The following is a 25,869-nucleotide window of genomic DNA, read 5'->3' as shown; positions in this document are numbered from 1 at the left end:
ACTACGTTGCAATGGTGAGAACTAAAAGAAAAAAAAAAGATAACAAAATAAATCATATTTTAGGGTTTCTTTTACAAACCTAGTTTAGGGTTTCTTTCTAATTTTGTTTCTCTCCTCTCTTTTCTGTAGATGGTGAACTCTGTGTTGAGGTTGACATGGTTGCAGACTGTTCTTGATTTCAACTCCTCGTTCTTGCATAGAGAAACGATGATTGCTCTCCTAGCTATTCTAGAGATCATACGCCGTGGTATCTGGAACTTCTTCAGGTAGCGTCTTGACCAAGAAACAATCGATAAATGCTCCTCAAACATCAGTTCTTTTACTTACGATTTTGGCTTTGTTTGGGTTATGACTTACGAACACAGGTTAGAGAACGAGCATTTGAACAACGTGGAGAAGTTCAGAGCATTCAAATCAGTTCCATTACCGTTCAACTACAGTGAAGAGGAAGGCTCGAGATAGTTGGGTATATAAGATTGGACCTATTAAAGGTTGTTCCAAAGAGTGGTGTTTCTATTTTGTTACTGGTATTGCTATAGACTCCTTGTAAGGAAATTAGCATAAAAGCTTAGGATAAAACGGTCTTGCCTAAGGCTTGTGCTATCTAGTCACAATGTTCCTAGATCATATTTCAAACCAAGATTGGTCCATAGACCCACTGTATAAATTAAAAAAGAATCATCAATGTTGCTACCAGAGAATTGTGCCATACCTGCAAGCTATTAGAGCATCCATATATTGTTAGTCAGGCGTAACCGTAGTAGCTTAGTGCCAAAAAAAGAGATGTGAAGTCAAGAAAAGAAATCACTTACGGATCCTCCTAGCGTCTGCAAGCTAGTTAACCAGTTGAAACAGGAGAAAGATGTGTTGCTGTAGGACAAACCTTGAAGAAGTGTTGATCAATGATCATTGGATCCAAGAATAAACTCTCTATCATCCTTCAAACAGTTTGCTTCTATAGTTACAAAAGATTTGTCTGCAGTCACTCTAGGCCATGAAGAATCTTCATTGCCTTCTTATTTGATAATCATTCTCCATCTCCGCAAAGCTACTGCAGCCTCCATCTTTCTTCTTCATCTCCGCAATGATGAATGTGGCTTCAACGCCACTCATGTGAATCAACAACATATTCAGCACTGGCTCTGTTTGTATTTTAGAAGAATATAAATGGGCCAACTTTGGAAGCCCATTATAAATCAGCATGTTGACGAGTACAGTAGGTTATTTTCATGTGAGTTAACATTAACACAATCAAACAAGTAATAAAAGGGGAATAAGAGCCTTAGATATATTGTCCACATCAAATGGAAAAATCACCCAATGAGAGGGTATGATATTGCCACATCACCATGACTTAAATAGAGTGGATTTTCGTATGGGTTCTTTGAAAATTATCAGATAGGCCCATCCCAGCCCATGCAGAGAAAGGACAAAAAAATCTGTATTGTTTCACGCCTCAGTTTCTCCCCCGACTCTTCCACTTCATCTTCTTTGATGTTTGAATTTCTTTTGTGTCACTTTCTTAATCAATGATGACCTTAAAACCTTTCTTTTGCATGTTTTTTTTCACCTCCCATTGATCCGTCTCCTATATAAAGATCTGCGTCTAAACCTAAATCACCCTAAATCAAAATCTTCGTTCTAAACCTAAATCACCCTAAATCAAAACCTACTCGAAGCTACATCAATGGCCATGAATGAGGGAGTAAGAGCTGACTGAACTACAATCGCATAGTTTGTTTGCCGAAACCAAAAAGGTAAATGGAGCTTAGATTACTCATCTCATATTGGAATCTAATAATATGAAATTTTCCCTTTCATTTAGTTTTTCCCTTTTCAGTTTCATTGTGGAAAGAGGTAGAGATTGAAACAACATTTCGAGAGGTATGTTGTTCTCCTCTCATTTATTCTATGTTTTTGTTTACCACTCACACACCTTTCTAAATCTAAGAGCCATGTGACAAAAACCATTGAAACCAATGAGCAGAGCCGCTGGAGAACACCACTGCTGAAATTGCTAGAGCTAATGACAAGTCTGAAGAATTAACATAGATTTTTTATGTTGATTAATTTGACCCAAAGGAGCCGCATATACTGGTAATTTTTTAACATCACAAAATCCTTGTTGCTTCCTTTTTTATTTGCTTGGTTGATCTTCCTTCCTGGAAAAAATAAAGTTACTGTGTTTCCATATTGTTTTTCATGCTTTGCAAATAGTCAATAAGGAGAGAGAATTTTATACAGCAATTACTAATAAATTGCTTCGATTGAGTTTCATATGTGAAGCCATGGCTCATGGGCAGTGGATGTTTCATAACTAACAGACAAGGGTTATATTCCTTGCCGGAACAATTCGTGTACAGTGAGGAAGCATACCAATAATGAGCAAGTAATGTGCTTTTCTACACCTTGGTTTTAGTATTTTTATGAAAGGTGCTTTACTTTTACATTTCATAACAAAAACTAAGACAACTATAACCAAAATAATCGAAAATAGAAAGATGGACATTGAAGTATTGAAGGAATCTTGAGGGTCTGACCTGGTTCCATGAGTTTGTTAGGGGATAAGGCTGCGGAAATTGCTTGCCGAGTCATTCTTTCTGCTAAAAAATGGAGCAAGAAGGCGAGTGATTGTCTTAAGGTTTTGGATTCAGATTCATGGTGGCTAAAGAGTCATTTCGTAGAATATGGAGTTGTTGTTGATTCAAAAGGCAATGTTGTTCACGAGGTAAATATTGGAAAGTTGTCAAATTTTCTTTGACGCTTAAACTCTCCTGCTTTGCATGATTATCTCAGTGTTTGGTAATTGAAATGTGACTGCTTATTAGATTTTAGTCGTGTCCATGTTGGCGCCTTGGTCATACAGAAGAGCATATGTAATTGAGCTCCAGTGTCACAGTAGCAAAGTTTGTTTGTATTGTGTTTTGAGGACATGTGTTGATGTTGGAGCAATATTAGTGGAACTAGGTCAGAAACTGAAGATTCGTTCAATAAGTTTTACCTCCATCTTCGTATTACAGATGTCTTGGTTATTTGATGTGTTTAAGAGTTTATCGGTGAGCTTTGGCTATAGCCTATAGATTCTGAATCTTCTTTTACATTCTGGCTAGATATGCGGTGCATGTTCCAGGAGAGTTTAGACTTCATGTGTGTTTTGAATGGGTGGTTAGACCTTATGCAAGCTGAGAATGTTGAAAAACTTATTTCGACCAAGTCTTCTTCTCCTGCAGATGCTGCTTTGGAAGGGATTCACGCATCCCTTTGCCCACCTTTTAAAGGATAACTTAAACTTACTCAAGATCCATCTGTATCTCCATCTCGGTATCAATAAATTCTTGTATGCCAGCTTGAGCCAGTGATGCCCACTTTGAAACTTCCTCAAGAAGAATCAGCCGAGAATTTTAACATTATGGCTACGTAAAAGTTCAATTGGAAGGTCTCCATTCGTTTTGAAGATTGTATTTACATTTTATTCTATTTTACAAACAATAATTGTCGATCTTTTTCTTTTGTAAATATTCTGATATATGACATTCAAAACAGTCCTCCTTGATTATATTTTCTGATGTTATGTTCGAAATGGTCACTGTCCAGGTATATTTAAAAAGGTGACTATACAAAACGGTTAGTTCTATGTTACCAGATTTCTTCTATGTCAATCTAGGAAGAACTTGAGAAAACTGACATGCACTGGAGAGAAGTAGCAGCAGATTCGCGTTGCAACACTTACTAACATTAATATGTGGACACTGACTTATCGAAAGAGCCCAAAGGGTAACCAATCTATCTGTAATCCCTTTTTAGTTTATGTGCACCTAATGTGTTTTTAAAAAAATCGCATAATGAGTTCCAAATAGGGGGTTCTGGCTGACAATGATTCAAACCATTTAATTTCTACTTTCTGTGTTTTTTATGACAAATAATTTTATTTTAATATAGATGAATTAAATACATATTTACAATATATTTAATAACCAGAAACAATTTAAATTATTCTTATTTAATTTAAATGAATCTTAGAGTTTTCCTGAAACCCTAAATAAATAAAATAAAGAATATTTGAATTGTAAATAAGGCTCACTTATTATTTATAGTTTTCTCAATACAAAAAGTTAAATTTGATTAATGATTTATATTTTATAATCAGTCAAAGCATATATAACATATATATTCAAATACCAAATTATAATGATTTAATTTAAATTATGACATAAATAAGAAAACCCGGGACAAGCCCTAGTAGTTATAAGAGTGCACCAATTCCAAACCACCATCAGTTTTGTTCGGTTTGAAAGATTCACACCATCACGAGTCACAAGCTTTGGAAATGCACTTCATTCCTCAGTGTAATCGACCAATGGCACAAACGCCCAAGAATAGTTGTACAAAGGCCTATTTAGAAGAATATATAACAAGACATGGTCCTTGTACCTTTCTTCTCTTAGAGCATGATTATCCGGGGTTTTTAGTGGGTTTCTTAGTGTGTGGGCCCCCACAAAACCCTTAAGGATCGGTTACAAAAATTACTAATTAAGAACCGATCTTAGTGAGTTTCTTACACTGTTCGCGGGCCCCACTGACACGTGGCGGCCCACGATTGGTTTGTTTTTAAATTTTTTTTTTTTTTTTTTTTTTTTAACTATGAAACCCATTTGACATCCTCAAGAACCAAAATAGTCAACAATAATGATATCTTGCCACCTTGTGGGCTCTCTCGCACGTGCGCTATATTTTCATCTTACATCATTTTCTTTCTACTTTCATAGTTTTGTATCAATCTTATGTTCAGTTTCTTCAAGAAAGTAAGGTTGTACGTTTAATTTATAAACTTATAATAGAATGTATGGTTGTTTTCGTTAATAGAAAGAATGGTTTTTAATTCAAAAACTCTTGTGGAGTTGAAAAGATATACATGTACTCAGTGCCGGCCCTGGCCGAAAACACAGGAAGCACCTGATTTAGACGCCAGACTAGACAAAATATTAAAGGGCACCACAATATGTTAAATAAGAATATATCTCACTAGTTGTGTCTCCCCTCTAATGAATGTTAGGTAGTAGGTTCAAAATTTGATGCGCGCCAAAATTTTTTTTGCTTTATGCAGTAGTTTATAATAGGTCTGAGACGTATTGGGTATCCGAGCAATTTTAAGGTATCCGGATCCGGATCCTTATCCGACGGATCCATAATTTTATTATCCTTATCCGGATCTGGGGTTCTCGGATATCCGGATGTCGGATATCCTTCTAAAAATTGTACTATCCGGCGGATATCCGGATCCGGATTTGGATCATTAAAATAAATAAAAAATAATATCAATATATATAAAATATTAACAATAATTTAAAAATAAAAAAATATATAATGTTTTTAATTATTTCTACGTATAATATTACAAAATTTACATAAAATTTATATATACTATTATAAAAATGAAAATATATTAAATAAAATTAATTTTTATATATGGATATTACTATTTTGGAAATAGTTTTAATAAAACTTACGGATCCGGATATCCAGACTAAAAATTTAAAATATCTGGATCCGGATCCGGCTTTGACGGATCCAACATTTTACTATCCGGATCCGGATTCGGCCCCTCCGGATATCCGGATTTTCGGATCGGAACCAGATCGAATCTCGGATCGAATCCGGATCTCGGATAAAAATTTCAGGCCTAGTTTATAATAGACCGGGCATGCATTTACTAATGATAATGTGTAAACACACTCTGATGAAAAGCAGTATTTGAATTCAAATTTAGATAACTCATTATAATTTCTCATAAACATTAAGAATTCGAATTTAGAGAACTCATTATAATTTCTCATAAACGTTTCTAGAACTCAAGTATGAAACTCAAAGACTCAAATAAGAATTGCTCTCTTATTAATAACTTGTGATACTCACTCAAAACACAAATTCTCAAATCCCTAAACTCCGTAAGTAATATCACATCTCGATATCTACTTATATAGAGATTATATTCTCCTAATCCTAATAGATAAACATAACTTTAGATAACTCCTAATCTTATTATGTTTCTAAGACGCAATAGGATTAGGTCTCCTTGCTTGCACCTCAAGCTTCTTTATTCTTCAAGCTTAATCCAACAATCTCCCCCCTTAAGCTTGAACTCCTCATCACTCAAATCTTTAACTCCAATGAGATCTCTCATCTCCTTGAACTTGATTCTTCCTAGAGCTTTAGTTAATATGTCCGCCTTCGGTTGACTTCCGGGAACATGCTCAACTTCTATCACTCCATTCTCAACACACTCTCTAATGAAATGGTATCTAGTGTGTATGTGCTTACTGCGTCCGTGAAACACCGGGTTCCTTGTAAGAGCAATGGCCGACTGACTATCAATGCGTATAACCACCTTTTCTCTCGCTGACCCTTTGATCTCTACAAGTAATTCGGTGAGCCATATAGCCTGTCGTGCTGCTTCTGTACCCGCCATAAACTCTGCCTCACATGACGACAGAGCCACGGTCTCTTGCTTCTGTGAGCACCAAGCGATTGGGCTCTCACCGAGGTAGAAAATGTGCCCAGTTGTGCTTCTGCCGTCATCGGGGTCAATGTTGTGGCTGCTGTCACTGTATCCGACAAGTCTAGAAGGTTTGGTCAACGAGTGCTTGAACATCATACCACAGGCTATCGTCCCTTTTAGATACCGTAAGCACTGTTTCATTGCTATGCCATGTGATTCCTTCGGGTCCTGCATGTACTTGCTCAAGACTCCAACGCAGTAAGACAAGTCGGGTCGTGTATGTAATAGGTAGCGGAGACATCCCACATTGCGTCTGTAGCTTGTTGCGTCGATAGATCTCTCCTTCTCAGATTTGGCTAGTTTGAGCCCGGACTCCATGGGCGTGTGCACCATGTTGCAGTCTTTCAAGCCAGCTTCCTCTAAGATCTTTAACGCATAACTCTTCTGACACAGTGTGATCTTGCCTTGATGTTGAGAAACCTCAATCCCGAGATAGTAGGTTAACTTACCCAAGTTGTCATCTCGAACTTTAATGCCATCTCCCTTTTAAACTCACTGATGACATTTACACTCGTTCCTGTGATGAAAAGATCGTCTACATAGACGGCGACAACCAAGAGATCATCGTGTACCTTCTTTCGATAGACCGAAGGCTCCTTTGAACACTTGAAGAACCGTAGTTCTTTGAGAATTGAGTTCAACTTATGATTCCATGCTCGCGGCGCTTGACGGAGGCCATACAATGCTTTGTTGAGTCAATAGACTTTACTCTCTGAACCCTTAACTTCAAATCCTTTAGGTTGAGTAACAAACACAGTTTCCTTTAGTTCACCATGTAAGAACGCAGTTTTGACATCCATATGATGAATTTCCCATCCATTAGATGCAGCAAGACTGATCAAAAGCCTGATAGTTTTGATCCTAGCTACCGGAGCAAACACCTCGTCAAAGTATATTCCTTGAACTTGTACATACCCTTTCGCAACAAGTCGAGCCTTGTGCTTATTGATGCTCCCATCTGAGTTCCTTTTCACTTTGAATATCCACTTTAGGCCGATTGCTTTTGCTCCTATAGGAAGTTCCACGAGCTCCCATGTTCTGTTCTTCTCGATGGATTCGATCTCATCACTGCATGCATCTGTCCATTCTTTAGTTTCTCTTGCCTCCTCATAACTTCGAGGCTCATCGTTCAAACACATAAGTAAATATTCTCCTTCTTCCTCCGCGAGAAGGACATAATCATCTAAGTACTTTGGCTTGCTACTTTGTCTCATCGAGCGTCTTAATGTGACCTCTGTTTCCTCTGTTTCATCTTCTCCTTCATCGTTATTTTCTTCTTTAGCTAACACTTCTGTACTAGTTGCGATATATGTATCTCCACTTGAATCACCGCTTCTTTGCTGAGCTACTTCTCCACTAAATTTATGATCCTTTTGGATACCATGATTCCCAAATTCTCCTAACGTGATGCTGAAGCTTCCGTTCAAATTCTGTTCTGAGCTGTCTTGGCGCCAATTCCATCCCTTTGCTTCGTCGAAAACAACGTCCCGGCTTACCACAATCTTCTGTGTTTGAGGGTCATACATTCGGTAAGCTTTGGAGTCGGGTTCTGTTCCCAAATGAACGAGCAAGCGTGATCTGTCCTCGAGTTTCTGTAGATGTGGCTTCACAGTTTTGGCATATCCAATGCACCCAAAAGTTTTGAGATGGTTTACGTTCGGCTTTCTCCCGCGAAGAGCTTCATATGGAGTCACGTTCTTGAGCACTCGTGTGGCCACACGGTTCAGCAGGTAGGTCGAGTGTCTTGTAGCCTCTCCCCACATATAGTTTGGAACTGCCATATGCTTAAGAATGCTTCTTGTCATCTCCATTAAGGTTCTGTTCCGTCTTTCAACAACGCCATTTTGTTGCTGTGTGTAGGGAGCTGTAAGATGTCGTTTAATTCCCATCTCTTCACAGAAGTCATTAAACTCGCGTGAGATGAACTCTCCTCCTCTATCTGTTCTAAGTGTTCGTATCTTCTCTTTCGTGTCTTGCTCCACTGTTAACTTAAACCTTTTAAATTTTCCGAATGCCTCACTCTTCTCCTTCAATAGAACTGTCCACATGTACCTCGTCTGATCGTCGATAAGTACAAATATGTACCTATTACCTCATCTAGTGCTTGGAGTTATAGGTCCACATAGGTCACCATAGATGAGCTCGAGTGCTGCGTCTGCTCGATATGTGGTAGATTGTGGAAACACTTGTCTTGTTTGCTTGCCAAGTAAGCAAGAGCCACATATACTCTTCTCAAAGGACATACGCGGGATTCCAGTTACAAGCTCTCTCTGGACCATAGATTGAATTGTCTCGAAGTTAACGTGTCCCAGCCGTGCGTGCCAGCGGTTTGATTCGTTGGTTGCAGTAGATAACAAGCATATATTATCTTTATGCCCATGTGAACTTTGTAGAGACGGTTCTTGTATCTTGTTGCTTTGACTAGTAGCTTTCCATCCTGATCATGCATCGTCAAACACTCCCCTTTCAGCCTTATGTCACATCCTGATTCCGTGGCTTGCCCGAGACTGATTATGTTGCTCTTCAGATCAGGTATAAAATAGACATCGTTCTCGTTTCTCCGTTTCTATCTACAAACTCAATACTACCTTTCCCCTTGATGTCTATTCGAGAGTCATCTCCAAACTTCACCTTTCCTGTGATTGTCTCATTGATTCTCTTAAAATAACGGTGATCTCCAGTCATATGGTTACTAGCTCCATTATCAAAATACCACATATTGTCTTCTCTGTTTGAATCGTACTTGCTTAGCATTACGTTTCCTTCGTTTAGATAGACCACCTCATGCATCATAAGCTCGTCTGCATCTTGCGTGTCATCTTTCTCTTGTTCATGTGCTTCCTGCAGTTTTAGAAGACGATCGGGGCAGGTAGAAGCATAATGACCCATCTTGTCACACCGGAAACACGTTATTCTCGACGTATCTCTGCCTCGACCACGGCCCCTGCCTCTGTAAGAGCGTCCTCTCCCACGGTATCCTCGATAGTCATCTTGATAGTCTCGTGTGGTTTGCTGTTCTGTATTGGTGTACATAAGTTTGCTTTGATCCTCTTCGATATCTTCTATAACTCGAATGCGTTCTTCATAGGCTTTTAATCGTCCCACAATGTCTTCGAACTTTGTGGTCTTTAGATCAAGTACTTGTTCAAGAGAGGAAACTATGTGTATATACTTCTTGTGAGGAAGACACTTAAGAAACTTCTTGACCAGCTTGGGTTCCTCAATCTCTTCACCTAGGGCAGAGCATGTTGATGAGATCTCAGATAGCTTGCCAACGAAGTCATCGATCCTCTCGTTGTCTTTCATCACCAATCTATCAAACTCAGCCATTAGAGTTTGTAATCTAGCTTCTTTAACTCTCTCTGCACCTACATGTCGAGCTTTGATAGCCTCCCACACCTTTGCTGCCGTATCCAACTCTCCAACTTGAAGTACCAAGGCCTCTGGTATTGCTTGGAACAGCAATCCAATTGCTATATCGTTCTTCTCATCATCTTCTGTCGCTGTCTCCACCAGATTCCAAACCTTGTGAACCTTGAGCACGTTTTTCATTCTAATGGCCCACACTGTGTAATTGGTAGAGGTAAGCATTGGAGATTTTATGGTAGAGCGCTCTCCATCTTTTGATTTAAGCGACGTAACGATGGTAAGGTTTCCCATTCTCGATTCTCCTAACGCTCTGATACCAAATCTAGAACTCAAGTATGAAACTCAAAGACTCAAATAAGAATTGTTCTCTTATTAATAACTTGTGAAACTCACTCAAAACACAAGTTCTCAAATCCCTGAATTCCGTAAGTAATATCACATCTCAATATCTACTTATATAGAGATTATATTCTCCTAATCCTAATAGATAAACGTAACTTTAGATAACTCCTAATCTTATTATGTTTCTAAAACTTAATAGGATTAGATCTCCTTGCTTGCACCTCAAGCTTCTTTATTCTTCAAGTTTAATCCAACAACGTTAAGAATTCAAATTTAGATAACTCATTATAATTTCTCATACGTTAATTTTAACTTCTCTAATGATTTGTCAGTTTGAACGAAGGAGATGGTGTAACTTCATTTGAATGTAATTTAATAACAAACTAGACCCTGACCCGCGCGCCAGCGCGGATATGGATTTTTGATTTTTGATTATTTATTTTATTAAATGATGTATTTGTAATATTTGATCGTATTATATTTATCAGGTAAATATTTTTTTGGCGTCTTAAACCATATATTTTATGAATAATATTTGATATCATATAAACAAATTGAACATATATACATAGTTAGAGAATTATATACGATATATACAAACAATGGATATGAATGTAAAATGTGAAAAAATATTATATTATGACTTAGTATGGTATAAAAGATTATAATTTAGTTATACATGTTTAAAGTAAATACAATGATTTTAAAAAATTTGTTGAAAATTTAACATACCCAAAACGGCATATGAAATGGTAATAAAATTGTAAATAATTTCATAATTTTATTAATAATAAATTATTTATGATATTTGTTTTGTGCCAAAATAATTATTAAATATCCATAATATTAATATGTTAAAATCTCATATTATTAAAGCTTTGTAGTAACAAAAAAAAAAGAGTCTTTTAACTTTGTCCACAATATACCCAAATATAGACAATTGATTGGAATCTATATATTTTATGTTCTTATAAATTTTGAATTTATTGTTTTTTCTTCTACAAGCAAATCAATCACCGAAGTAATAGATCAATTGGTTGGAATCAAATATATTCTTATAATTAGCGTAATTATGGTTTCTATATTTAATAGTTACATTAAAGATACGACATTGAAGATATTTTGTTTTGATTAATAGAAGTTATTTGATTTTAAGTTTGTATTTATTGATTTATTTTTTATAAAGCTTAGAAAATCGACAGGATGATTGGTTGGTTGATACAACCTATAAAGAAAACGAAAACTATAGGTGGTTTGAATATTGTACATCGATGCATGATCAAAGTTGACTATATAAAATTTGAGCATGATCATTTCAAACTAAAGTATAGGTAAGTTATATGCTAATATGCATTTGTTATATTGTAGTTAATATATTTTAAATATTACATACGTCAAGTGATTCACATTTCGTAAAAAATTAAAATTCAAGTTCATTATTGGACTGTCCTCGTACGTAGTAATCTACATTAAATATGATGTATTATTAAGTTGATTTAATGATATTAAGTTTAAGTTTGATTAAGGAAAACTCATTAATCTAACTGAAAAAGATAAGCATTAAAATAAGTAATTTAATTTAATTCTTAGTGGCATGGAAGTGTAAATAAGTTAAAAAATTTAGGGATATTTTTAATGGGTACTTCTCTTTTAATAATATAGATGTGAAATGAATTGATGAATCGATATTGATGACGAGATCAAGAGGTTAAATGCTTGGATTGGGATATCTAGATTTTCTCACGAGAGGAGTTATTATGAAGTGCATTTCGTGAACAGTTACGAATAGTTCGTTTGAATGTGCAGCTTCCCAATACAGCTAATAATTTTTCAAAAAAATTAATAATTGAGTTGATATAGTATAGAAGTCACGAATAGTGTAGTACACTTTGCACTTAAGCTAATAGTTTTGTGATTGTTTTTTTCTGTATATAAACAATCTAATAGTGTTATGAAAACAATGAAAAATTTCCTGAAGGGATGAATGTCTCAGACATGTACGTCAAAATCATTGTTCTTGCATTTTTACGTATAATACAAACAACAGTGAGAGTTTTGTTTTCAAATATGTGAATCGAATATTCACATTGTTAAGTCCACGTCTAGATTATTAATATTCAAGATTCGCATTATGCTCTTTCTTACAATATTTTTTTTCTTGTATATTGTTATTCGATGGAGATGATTAATTAAATCCTATCAATAATAACAGTTTACCAAACCCATCACATCCGGTCGCTTTAACCAGTTGGACAAATCTGAATCTGACTTTGACTTTAAAGTTTGAACATTACTTTTGTCTTGCTTATTTATATCTATTTAAATAGGTTATTTAGGTCCATCATGAGCCTTGGTGCATTAAATACTTAGTTTTTGCGAAAAGGAGCATTGAATTAGTCTTGGTTCCATGACTAAGATCTGATGGTGTTTACTGTTTGAAGCTCTAATGTCATCATAGATGCTGTAGCATCACCTGTCCTTCAAATATACTGAATCATCCATACCCTCTGGATCCATCAGAAGGTGAGGCTAGCTATATCTAGACTTCTTCTTGCCTATATTGCCTCTAGATTTGGATCTGCAAATTTCACTGCTGAGTTTCAGCTTGCTTATTGCGAGCGTTTACTTGCTGAGCTGTGACATACATCACTAATTCACCACTTCTCTCTCTCCACAACTATTCTTTTGTCTCCATTTCTTCCACTTTTTTACGATTCTTACTTAAAGTGAGCATATCCATTTGCTTTGTTTCTTATTTTGGTTTTAGAGTAAATGTCCCATACATCGTTTGTTATGGACTTCAAACGCAAACAACGACCTTATTTGAATGTGAAAATTTCAAATATGTGGTTGCCGTCTTGCCGATATAATTTTGTTCGGAATGAAATAAAGTTTATGTTATCGCTTACTTTTATACAAGATAAATCTTTGCTAAAGACCATAAAAGAATACACACATGCTTACAAAAAAAACACAGACTCGTCATGTGCGTGTCTATATATAGTAATCAAGTTTTGATCACAAAATGACTCGAACACACCACTTGTGAAAAAAATGCACTAACCAAACTAAACAATTATAGAGACCTAACATAATTCACGTTTTCTTTGCTTCGAATCAAAGCCTGCTTTGCGGAATGGACGTATTATACTATGATTTGTTGGTTAGACTAGTTTGGTATGGACGTTGAGTTATTTAATACAGACATATGATAATGTGAGCGTTAGCCAAGTCGTGTTAGATTATGTTTCCTTCCGTTGAACATATGGAAGAGGGGAGCATTAAAACATGTGAGGGTGGGGCAGGTAAGTGTCCTTTAGACAATAAGAAGTGGGTCTCTTTGCATTAGGTTTCTGACATCTTACACCCAATTAATCTTCAAGGATAACAAATATTATCATGTGAAGAGTACTTTTTTGTCCTTTTGTAATCCCTTTAATTGCGACACTCTTAACGGACTTCGGTTGATACGCAGCATGAATCTCACATTAGGCGTCACCATTATTCATGAATACATGAGAAATAACTCACATATATGTATGTATATATTTCTTGTGGTTGTCTCTTTTTTGTCAACTTGTAGTGGTTCAGAGAGTTATTATAGTAGACTTTTTTTCTAAATGGTGTTTCGAGTAAAATGGAGCTGGGTTGGAAAACAACCTTTGTCATGTAACAAAAACTCTAATCGTAAATCAATTTCAAAGACATATTAAGATGAACCCATGAGTTGGATGTAGTATTAAACTGGTAGGGTTGTGAGTTTTGGAGCAAGGAAAACTTCAAAATATGGCCCTGTCAAGGGAACACACCTAACAGAATCTCATGGATTAGCATTTGTCTTCTGCTGCTCCCTTACGCCCCACTACATGTCACACACATTATTTCGTTTTATTCTGTAATATTGTACATATACTAATTATTTTATTTTATTTCATTTAACCTCAATTCTTTCTTCATTATTGTCCTTCCATATAGTTTTATGAGTTATTATTGAGTTCATCCCTTAGAGTCACCAACCAATAGGATTTCATTATTTCAAATTCAATATCTTTTAAAAAAAGAAACAAAATATTGTCAAGTTATATTATGTTTTTAAAATCAAAAAAAAAAAAAAAAAAATAGTTACAGAAAAAAAAATTTTTAAAAAAATCTTTTTAACGTCGTCAGCAAAACACTAAACCCTAAATCCTAATCCCTAAACTCTAAACCCTAAATCTTAAACTCTAAATCCTTGGATGAACCCTAAACTCTTGGATAAACTCTAAACCCTTGGATAAACCCTAAACCCTTGGATAAATCATAAACTCTAAATAAAAACACTAAACCCTATAACTCTAAAACCTAAACCCTTGAGTGTTTTAGTGTTTAGTGATTTTGATTTAGAGTTTAAGATTTATCATAGAGTTTAGGGTTTACCCAAGGGTTTAGAGTTTATGATTTAGATTTTAGGGATTAGGATTTAATGTTTAATGTTTTGCTGACGACGTTAAAAATATTTGTTTTTGTAATTACTATATTATTTTTTATTTTTTTTTTTTTACCTTTTAGTTTTAAAAAGATAATATAATTTGACAATATTTTATTTCTTTTTTAAAAAGATATCGAATATGAAATAACACAATCAGTTGTTGAACTTAGAGGTTATCTCAGGGGGTGAATCTAAGAATAAGTTTAGTTTTATATATATATACACACAGAAAACTTTCGTACCAAGTTAAACAGAACCTTATTTTATAGGCATTATATCTCAGGTCGGTCGTGCCCCCACCTCTGTATAAAACTGTTGCCAAACCGACTATTGACCAAAATATTAAATACCGATCACAGATTATAAATAGGGATAATTTTCAAAATAAACTATTTAGGATTTGAAATTTGATAATTGCATTTTCTATTTTAACTTTTGAAAAATACATTTTCTTAATTATGATTTGACCTTTTTACCCAAGATATAATTCAAAATTAATATATAAATTCGAAATTAATAAAATAATATCATTAAAATTAGATAAATATATGTGTTGAGATAAATATGTTATTTTACCATTTAAATTTTACGATAACAAAGATAAACATGTGAATTATGACTTGTTTTGACTTTATCATGAAATTTATACATATTTCCCTTTATTTTGTTTTTTTCAACTTATATAAACAAGTCACGTTGTTAAAAAAGAAAAGCAAGTCGCGTCTTGCGTTCTTTAATTTTTTCCAAAATAAAAAAATAAATTTAAGATATATTAAAAAAGATATGGGAGATATTGTGTAGTATATTTAAAAGATATTCCCAATTCTCTAACGATTTTCTTTTAAAATATATTTTTTAATTTTTTTAATAGGAATTGATAAATATTAAAATTGGGCAATTTGGTAAATTTATATATAGATAAGTGTATTTTTCAAAAAAACTTAAACAAAGGTGTATTTTTCAAATAATATTCTTATTGAAGTGCATTTATCCAAATTTTCCCTTATATTTTTCAAAGTTTACATCATGTAAAACAAACGTTAAAATTGAATATTATTTTTATCATAAGAGTAACTAAATAGACTACATGAAAACCTCAAAATGATTAGTTGAAGAGACCGGCTAGGTTAAGAATTTTGGAGAACTAAGTCCGGTTATAGAAACAAAGAAGTAGTGTGATTGTAACCAAAAATACTAATGAGGTTAAGAAAGATGGACGAATTTAAGACAAACTTTATTGGTGGATGTGAAAATAGGTTGGTATAGAGAGATCATAGGGGTAAAGGGTATGAGATTAGATGGGTCATTGTAACTACATTCAGCTTTGAAAATTGAGAGAGATAGACTTTACTGTTTGGTTGCCTTTCACGTCATCTCTTTTTGGAAACTCCAAAAACAGTATGAGTTTGTGTGTATCTTCGTGATCTGTTTCCCACCATTTATCCTCTCTGTCTCTCCACTTCCTTTCATTACTCTCACTTTCTTGTTCATTTCTATTTCCTCACTAGCTTCTCGTCTTTTAATTACCAAATCCACGCCATGTTACATTAATTACAACCAAAATCTCTCTGCACCCAACTAACCCGGACCTAATTAAACTGATGAGCATATACTTTTTTTCAAAATAAAATATGTATTAATAAATAACCAAAATTGGTACATCGGAGACCAACCAAACCGTTCCGGTACACCGGAGAAACGGTGGTCACTAGGTTACAGCAAGAAAAAATGCCTACAAATCACAACTACAGATCAAAGCGAGAGAGAGAACAAGGGGGCATATACTTTTTAAATACTAGTAGAATTTTAACTTCACCAACGTGAAATTTAATCGTATTTATCTTCAGTTACGATAGTTTTATAAAAATAATACTTTTATCAAATTTTAGTTATATTATAGTGTGAAAGAGTTGCAATCGGCTAAGGCGTTCAAACTTATAACTTAACGAAGACTATTAAAATCTATAAGTTATCTTCGGTCATAAATAATGGATATTGAAGTTACGAGTTAATATTTGGGAAAATTTGGATAAATGCACTTCAATAAGAATATTATTTGAAAAATACACCTTTGTTTAAGTTTTTTTGAAAAATACACTTATCTATATATAAATTTACCAAATTGCCCAATTTTAATATTTATCAATTCCTATTAAAAAAATTAAAAAATATATTTTAAAAGAAAATCGTTAGAGAATTGGGAATATCTTTTAAATATACTACACAATATCTCCCATATCTTTTTTAATATATCTTAAATTTATTTTTTTTATTTTGGAAAAAATTAAAGAACGCAAGACGCGACTTGCTTTTCTTTTTTAACAACGTGACTTGTTTATATAAGTTGAAAAAAACAAAATAAAGGGAAATATGTATAAATTTCATGATAAAGTCAAAACAAGTCATAATTCACATGTTTATCTTTGTTATTGTAAAATTTAAATGGTAAAATAACATATTTATCTCAACACACATATTTATCTAATTTTAATGATATTATTTTATTAATTTCGAATTTATATATTAATTTTGAATTATATCTTGGGTAAAAAGGTCAAATCATAATTAAGAAAGTGTATTTTTCAAAAGTTAAAATAGAAAATGCAATTATCAAATTTCAAATCCTAAATAGGTTATTTTGCAAATTATCCCTTAATATTTTGGATATATCAATAGTGGATAGGCAAAAATCGAATTTCCCAGCTTTTTATTCGTGATTCGATCGGTTTCATTTTAATAATCAACTAGAGATTGATTCCGCACGTGCGCCGATAATATTTCTTACATTTTTATTCGTTAATATTTGTTTTTTAAAATTAATGTTATATATTTTAGATAAATCGTAATATATTTAATTGTACTCAAAAGACCTTGATCTAATCAAGTAATACGATTATTTTTGGTATAAATATTCGAACCCGTTTCAGATACATTTGTTATTTAGATATTATTAAGTTCTTATACATCATAACCGAACTCATCCAAATCCAAAATGATCCAACTAAACCCTCAAATAAATTTATCAGAGAAAATTGTCAAAACGGAACAAAAATTTAGGATGGTTGTCCCTTTGGTATAAAATCATTTTTGTCCATCGTGTATTCCTTTTACCTTTTCTATTTCTAAAACTTAATGAAATAAATAGTTTTATAATCAAAGCAATTATTAAAAATAAAAAAATTAATAAAACACCCATATACAAAAACAAATATATTTTTTTGTTGAAAATTTTGATAAATATTTTTTTAAAAATTTACGTTCGACTAAAAGTAGAATTCGTCTTGTGCGAAAATGAGTTAGTAGAAAACGAATTCTTGAATAAACAAGTCAATCTAAACACAATACGAACGTCTACATGCGGTAGAAATTGCATTCAAGATTTTTTTCATGGTTCTACATAGTGTAAAAGATGTCTTCTACGAATAAAAAAAATTATTTTTCGAAAATTAAGGAAGTTTCAGTTAAGAAAATATTCTAAAAATATTCTAACTTTCAAAAATGTGTTTTGATCAATTTGCTTTGTCAAAATATCGAAAAAAAAAGAAAATTTTATTTTCTTCTTCATCAATCTATGATTTTTCCATAGTTTGCTTTGTGATTTTCACAAACTCTTGTTCTATGATGCATATCTATACAACATGTGTGTTTGAAAATTTGGTGCAAGGGTACAGACGAAGAGGTTACACTGGAAGGGAATTTTGGTTTCACCGGAGAAGACACAAAATCCGTCTTGTTCCTCTCTCGAGAGAGAGAGGTAGAGAAACCAAAAAAAATTAGGGTTACAGGATATTTGGTGTCTTTTGTTCTCTTTTTTATAAACAAAAAAAAACATTTCTTTTGCCTTTCTAAAACCTTTTATTTTTGCCTTTTTCATTAAACTTTTAAAAATTTGTTTTAATTTGTGTTTAAATTGATTAATGAAAGATTAGTTTTGAGATTATGAAAAATATTATACTAAAAGAACAACTTAGTGATTGTATTATACTAAGTGGACAACCATCCTTAATTTTTGTTCCGTTTTGGTAATTTTTCCAATTTATAATATTCAATCGAGACCTAATTTCCAAAAAAAAAACAATGCCTGAAAAGAACAACCCTTATCTAAATGGATAGCCGATATTCATGTGTAACTGATTTTATAAACTAATAAAAAAACTTTTTCTATGTATTTAGCTAAATCAACTGAAATATAAATATTTTTTTATTTAGTAAAATAATTATATTGAGTGAAAAATTAAGTGACAGTAAATGTAATACATTTTTTTCGTTTTGATTTAAGTTATTATTTTATTTACAAAACATGTCTTTGAATTATGTTTTTGACTACGTAATTTTTCACCGATTGAAACTAAAATTAAAAAAAAAACGTTTCAGTAAAAAAAACTAAAACAAACGTTTAACCATACGCAAGATCAAGTTATTTTACATTTTTTATTTTATAGTTGGCACAAAGTTAATGTTAATTAACTAATAAATAAAAATCTGCACTATTATTATTATGATAATATAATTAATGATGTCATGTACTGTTAATGTAATATTGTTAATGAAATTGTTAGAATGAGTGAAATATGGAAATACAATTAATGTAATTATATTAATGAAATTGTTAGTAAGACACAATACTTTTTTATACTAATATTCATGTTTCCAAACAATTTTATCTATGTTTCCAAACAGTATCAAAAAGTATTTCAGTTTTAATAATATAGATTATCTATATGATTTGATCCATTCGATCCATACAAATAAAATAAAAATTATAAATAAACAAAATCCAAAATAATATAAGGTAGTAATATTTTATTGCAAAAATTTATTTACTTTTTAAACTCTAATTTCAAAAATAATAAATAAAAATATTATAAAACTTACATAAGATATAATATTTATAATAATGAGATATACATAATTCTTTAAATATATGTGTATGTATGCATATAACGGATCGTATCGGATATTCGTTTCTAAAAATATTAGTATTTGTGATTTGCTTCATTTTTTACGGATATTACATATTGATATTTTCTTTGTTTTTTATAATTATGGATATCAAATTTTCGCTTAATTAAAACGTATACCGAATCGAATCAAAATTTACAGATATTTTGTCGTGCACTAACCAATACTAGCATTGAATCTCTGTTTATGAGTAAATGCTCATGCGGCTGACTTCTCCAACTTACCTACTGAAGTATCAAATAAAAACCCAAATTAGTTCAACTTTGTTTGGTTAGTATTCTCTTTTCTCATTTTACTCTAAACCGAACCAAAGCAACCATATTCCCTAAAACGTTTGTGATTGTTCGATAAATTTATTGTGATCGTGCGTGTGTGTTGTACAATAAGAAGAATACACGTGATGTTTGTGCGACATCACACGCCAAAATCGGGCCATGGGGACGCATCACAGTTGAAGAGAAAGGACTTCTTTTGAATTGAAATGGATCCTATGTTTACCCTTATTGTGCACGTGTTCATCATCTCCGCCATTCGTTAGCCGTTACTATATTATTTTAGGCCAAAACTACTGCCAATTGAACCGAGACGGATTTTTAGTTTTTAATAACTTGCAGTGTCCTGTGAAATTGCATCCGATACAAATATTTTGAATTCAGATGTATTGTTAACATTTGATATGATGTGTAGTTACAATATTTTATATGTATTGAAAGCATCTAAAAATTTTAAGAAAGAAAACTCATACTGAGTTATTAGCTCCATGCTTGTCCCATATGTTTTTTTTTTTTTGCATAACGCATTGTCCCATAAACGCATGGTCCCATATGACTGCATGCTTCTTCAGTTTTCGTTTTGATAAACTTGTAAGTACATGATTTCCTTTTATCCTCCAAGTTATCTCAACTCTCCCTTTATGAAGAAGGGCTATGTAAACATCTGGCATGGTTTCATTAAGAAATCCATAGGCATTAAAGAAAACTTATGATTTAATAATAAATCGAAATAATAATAATAATAATAATAATAATAAAAAAAAAATCGACGCGGTGATGAATAGAAATCCAGCGGTAGTACTAGATTACTAACAAAGTAACAAAGATGGATTCGAACAAAACAAAAGAAGAAGGGAGTTTGGGGGCGCCCCCACACTGGCTGGCTCTTGTCAGTTGAATTGTTAAGTTTTTTTTTTGGATTGTTAAGTTTCGTTACAGGAAAAAAAAACATAGTAGTATGGTTTCCCAATTTTCTGATCCCCTATATATTATTTGAGAAACAACTTCTTTTTGTAGTCACATGTCATTACTAGTATGTAGCCACATGTCATTCTTAGAATCATTAGAGAAATATGTTGGTCCATCTAATTATATAATAAGTTTTTTTATTAAATTAACAATAAATTCATCATTAATGTATTTTATTATTTTCTTAAATAAAATTTACGAAATTGTCTAATGTGGCTAAAGTATATATGACAATTAATAATTTTAAACAATAAAGATTTGATAAAAAATAGTGTATCTTCTATCATATTTGTTTAATTTTAAGCTATTAAATAAATTAAACAACCACAATAACCATATAATAAAAATTTAGATTTTTATGCATATGTTATATTTTGAATTTTTACAAACGGCTATAAATTACTAAAACTGTTAAAAGTCTCACATTCAAATTTTATGATCCATGGTTTAAAATTTTTGTTATGACAAAATACAAATGATTACAAAAATTATATAAGTAAAAAGTCTAATTTAATTAATTAATAAGATTAATATATATATCGTTTTAAATTAAACTATAAACCATATAAAATACAATATTTTAGTTTCAAAATTTAATTTGAACAAATTTTTTGAAAAAAGTTTTGAACGATCATTGACAACTTATTTTTTTTTAAAATTATAAATTACTAAAACTATTAATCCCACAATAAAAATTTTGTTATCCGTAATTTAAATTTTTTTCTATAAAAGATACAAATGATAAAAAAACTATATGAGTAGAAATCATCATTTAATAGACATTAATATTAAAAATATACTAAAATATATTATCTATGTTAGTATCATTTAAATTTAATAACATATCTTATCAAATAAATTTTTTTTTTGGATTAATACAGTTGATTTATATGTTCGCACCAATTTAATTATATTTTTAATAGTTACTGACTTTTAATTATTTAATATATATTTATTATTTTATAATATGTAAAAATATTTGATACATAAAATAATTTTTATATATAATGTTGATTCCGCGCAAGTCGCGGATCTTAACCTAGTTTTACATTAAATGGCAAGAAAATAATTGTACTGTAATTATTATAAATGCTGGTTTTGCCAAATAAAAAATCAAATAACGCTGCATAACTTCTGTTCCACAAATTACATATTCATGTATGCATTATAAATATGTATTCCAAAGTGATTAACCGATTAAAAGAATGGAGAAGAGAAAAATATATATGCAGTGCGTTCGGTTAATCTATGTGCAGGAAGATCGTACTGCGTGCACTGCTAGTCTGCGACCCTTTGAATCTGATATTAGTATTTAATGGCTACGTCTGCCAATTGGGGTTTCTGGTCAAATACGAAAAGGTCTTAATAACAGATTATTTATTTTATTTTGTTATTATTCATGCTCTGTTATTTATTTTATCCCATTTATATTATTTAAAAAATATTACAATTTTTTTTTTAGCCACTTGTCATCACTAAAATGATTATTAGAATTATTAGAGAAATATGTTGGTTCATCTAATTATATAATAAGCTTTTTATTAAACTAACAATAAATTCATCATTAATGTACATTATTATTTCATTAAATAAAACTTACGGAATTGCCTAATGTGGCTAAAATACATATGACAATTAATGATTTTGAATAATAAAGATTTGATAAAAAAATAGTGTATCTTCTATCATATTTGTTTAATTTTAAACTATTAAATAAATTAAACAATCACAATAACCATATAATAAAATTTTAGATTTTTATGTATATGTTATATTTTGAATTTTTCCAAACGGCTATAAATTACTAAAATTGTTCAAAGTCTCGCATTCAAATTTTATGATCCATGATTTAAATTTTTTGTTATGACAAAATACAAATGATTACAAAAATTATATAAGTAAAAAGTCTATTTTAATTAATTATTAAGATTAATATATATCATTTTAAATTAAACTATAAACCATATAAAATATAATATTTTAATTTCAAAATTTACTTTGAACAAATTTTTTGATAAAAGTTTTGAGCGATCATTGACAACTTATTTTTTTTTAAATTATAAATTACTAAAACTATTAATCTCACAATGAAAATTTTATTATCAGTAATTTAATTTTTTTTTCTATAAAAGATACAAATGATCAAAAAAACTATATGAGTTGAAATCATCATTTAATAGACATTAATATTAAAAATATACTAAAATATATTATCTATGTTAGTATCATTTAAATTTAATAACATATCCTATCAAATATAAAAAAATAATTTTTAGATTAATAAAATTGATTTATATGTTCACACCAATTTTATTATATATTCAATAATTACTGACTTTTAATTATTTAATATATATTTATTATTTCATAATATGTAAAAGTATTTGATACATAAAATAATTTATATATATAATGTTGATTCCGCGCAAGGCGCGTCTTAACCTAGTTTTGTTATTATTCATGCTCATTACTTATACTTATACACATCCACTGATCCGCTAGCCTAAAATATACTAGAACAAAGTTGTTATATTGTTTAAGTTTCACTACTTATATTCGCTTCTCTTAGAATTTAATGCATTTTGGTGATTTATGGAACCCGAATTTAAAGAACCAAACCGAATCTGATCCAAAAATGTAGTATCGAGTCCGAACCAAAATTGATTAAATATCCGAACGGCTTCAAAATTTTGGTATCCAGAGAACCGAAACCGAATCTGATCCGAACAGAAGTATTTCGGGTACCCGAATGTATCCAAAATAAATTTACATATCTAAATATATTAATTATTTTTAGATTTAATGTATATTAAAAACATCCAAAATATATAAAATACTTTTAAGTTGTGTAAAATACTTGAATATATATATAAATAGTCAAAAGTAAATATCTAAAATAGCTAAAATATACTCAAAACACCAAAAATACTTGAAATATCTACTGATTCTCTATCAAAATATTCAAACCAAACAAATTTTTATGTTAAGTTTAAGTATTCTCACATATGTTATTCATATTTATATGTAATAGAGTATTTTATTTATAGATTTAGAAAAATTTAAACTACATATTAAATTTTAAAATTTTAAAAATCACTTAAATGGATTATCCGAACCCGAACCGAACCCAAAAATATCCGAACCGAACCCAAACTAAAATTTAGAAATACCCGAATGGAGCTGAAATCTTTAACTCCGAAAACCCGAAACTCGAATAAACCCGAACCGGACCCGAATGGGTACCCGAACGCCCATTCCAAGAAAAAACCATACCGGCGTATATAAAATCAATCAAATCTATAATTTTGTAGTATCTGGTTAATAGAAGTCATTAGACTGCTAAAAACATCACAACAGGAAAACATACAATCTATATGAAAATCAAGCTTATTTGGTGGGAGGTTTTATAAAATAGCAGGAATAATTATTTGTAGTAAATACATTAGAAAAAGGAAAGAGATACAAGTGGAGATTAAAAAGTTTAAAGAAAATGAAATGAGAAGAACAAGTTGTCCGAGCATTGGTTCAACTCCCTCTTTTGCTTTCATCCTTTTTGGTAAGGTATAGTTGTGCTTCAGTTCTTTTCTTTCATCTCATTTGCTTCTTTTACCCTTGTCATTTTGCACATATATATCAAGCATTGATAAAAAGAGGATTAAATTCAGCAGAAACGTAGGATTTGTTTGGATTTTGTTCAAGATGTTCACCGCATTAATACTATTTGGGTCGACAGTTAACCACATGTTAACTCTTTTTGTTATAATCCATGATTTTTCTCTCATGTTTGAACTGGTATCTTACAATACGTGAAGATAAAAATAAAAGATAACATGAAAAATTATATATTGATTTTTTATACTTTTTTTTGTTAAATGATTTTGGAAAATACTTGCTTCGCTATATATATTGAAACCGTCTCTTTTTACACACCCGTAATAATTATAACAAATAGTAATAATACTACATATGCACTGACTTATTACAATGGTCGGTTGATGGTGACGCAGGCACCGCCTTTTTCCACCGTGCTATCCGAGCAAGACAATCCCAAAACCATATCCATTTTCTGCTTAGTGATGATGGCCGGGTAATTGATTCCCTAGAGGGGATAAAAACTCATGCAGTCAACTACTTCCAGAATCTCTTGGGTGTTGTCAACTCAACTACAACATCTACTCCTACTGACATTGCGTCGATTATGCAAGTTAGATGCTCGGCCGAAGCCATTGCCTCTCTTGATGCACCATTCACCGATCTTGACATTGAAAAGGCTTTCTTGTCTCTTCCTAAGAACAAGTCTCCTGGACCTGACGGCTACCCCGCTGAGTTCTTCAAGGGAAATTGGAAGGTGGTTGGCCGAGACTTAATAGCTGCTGTAAAAGAATTCTTGAGTACGGGGGAACTGCTACAGCAATGGAATGCAACTCTCCTTATCCTGGTCCCAAAAAAGACCAATGCCAACAAGATCTCTGAGTTCAGACCAATTGCTTGCTGCAACACAGTGTACAAGGTGGCTTCAAAGCTATTATCCAATAGATTAAAAGACCACCTCCCGAATTTAATCTCCTCCTCTCAGTCAGCTTTTGTTCCTGGTCGCTTGCTGGTGGAAAATGTGCTCCTAGCTACTGAGCTCGTTTCAGGCTACAACTGGAAAAAAATCTCAAAACGATGCATGCTCAAGGTTGATCTTCAGAAAGCGTTCGATACCCTTGACTGGGAGTTCGTTCTTCATACCCTAGAAGCTTTGGAATTTCCTCGGGTTTTTCGAAACCTGATCAAGAAATGCCTAACAACTACGCGATTCTCTGTTGCCATAAATGGTGAACCTTGTGGCTACTTCAGGGGCACTAGAGGCCTCAGGCAAGGCGACCCCCTCTCGCCCTACCTATTTGTCCTTGCTCTGGAGGTCTTCACGCAACAGTTGAAGAGGA

At 32.0% G+C, this 25,869-nt stretch overlaps 3 protein-coding genes across 3 annotated transcripts; 1 reads left to right on the top strand and 2 right to left on the bottom strand.

Moving 5' to 3' along the window:
* Positions 1-6,094: 6,094 nt before the first annotated feature.
* Positions 6,095-6,874, bottom strand: LOC125591971 (secreted RxLR effector protein 161-like). The gene has a single exon (XM_048766921.1). It carries the CDS (start codon positions 6,872-6,874, stop codon positions 6,095-6,097), a length of 780 nt encoding a protein of 259 aa, XP_048622878.1.
* Positions 6,875-9,079: 2,205 nt separating this feature from the next.
* On the bottom strand, positions 9,080-10,216 carry LOC106378214. The gene has a single exon (XM_013818377.2). The coding sequence runs from the start codon at positions 10,214-10,216 to the stop codon at positions 9,080-9,082; it is 1,137 nt and encodes a 378-aa protein (XP_013673831.2).
* A 2,031-nt stretch (positions 10,217-12,247) lies between these two features.
* LOC125591970 lies at positions 12,248-14,388 on the top strand. Its single transcript, XM_048766920.1, is given in 4 exon segments — positions 12,248-12,264; positions 12,709-12,751; positions 12,754-12,803; positions 12,805-14,388. Coding segments are annotated over 4 exon segments (213 nt in total). The 3' UTR covers positions 12,908-14,388.
* The last annotated feature ends 11,481 nt before the right edge of the window (positions 14,389-25,869 follow it).

This window comes from Brassica napus, chromosome C8 (genome assembly GCF_020379485.1).
Source record: "Brassica napus cultivar Da-Ae chromosome C8, Da-Ae, whole genome shotgun sequence".
NCBI classification, from domain to species: domain Eukaryota; kingdom Viridiplantae; phylum Streptophyta; class Magnoliopsida; order Brassicales; family Brassicaceae; genus Brassica; species Brassica napus.
This window is presented reverse-complemented; position numbering and strand designations above follow the sequence as displayed.

What these genes read in the sequence shown, in the direction of transcription:
- LOC125591971 (XM_048766921.1), bottom strand. Translation starts at nt 6,874, where the DNA reads ATGGAGTCCGGGCTCAAACTAGCCAAATCTGAGAAGGAGAGATCTATC.
- LOC106378214 (XM_013818377.2), bottom strand. Translation starts at nt 10,216, where the DNA reads ATGGGAAACCTTACCATCGTTACGTCGCTTAAATCAAAAGATGGAGAG.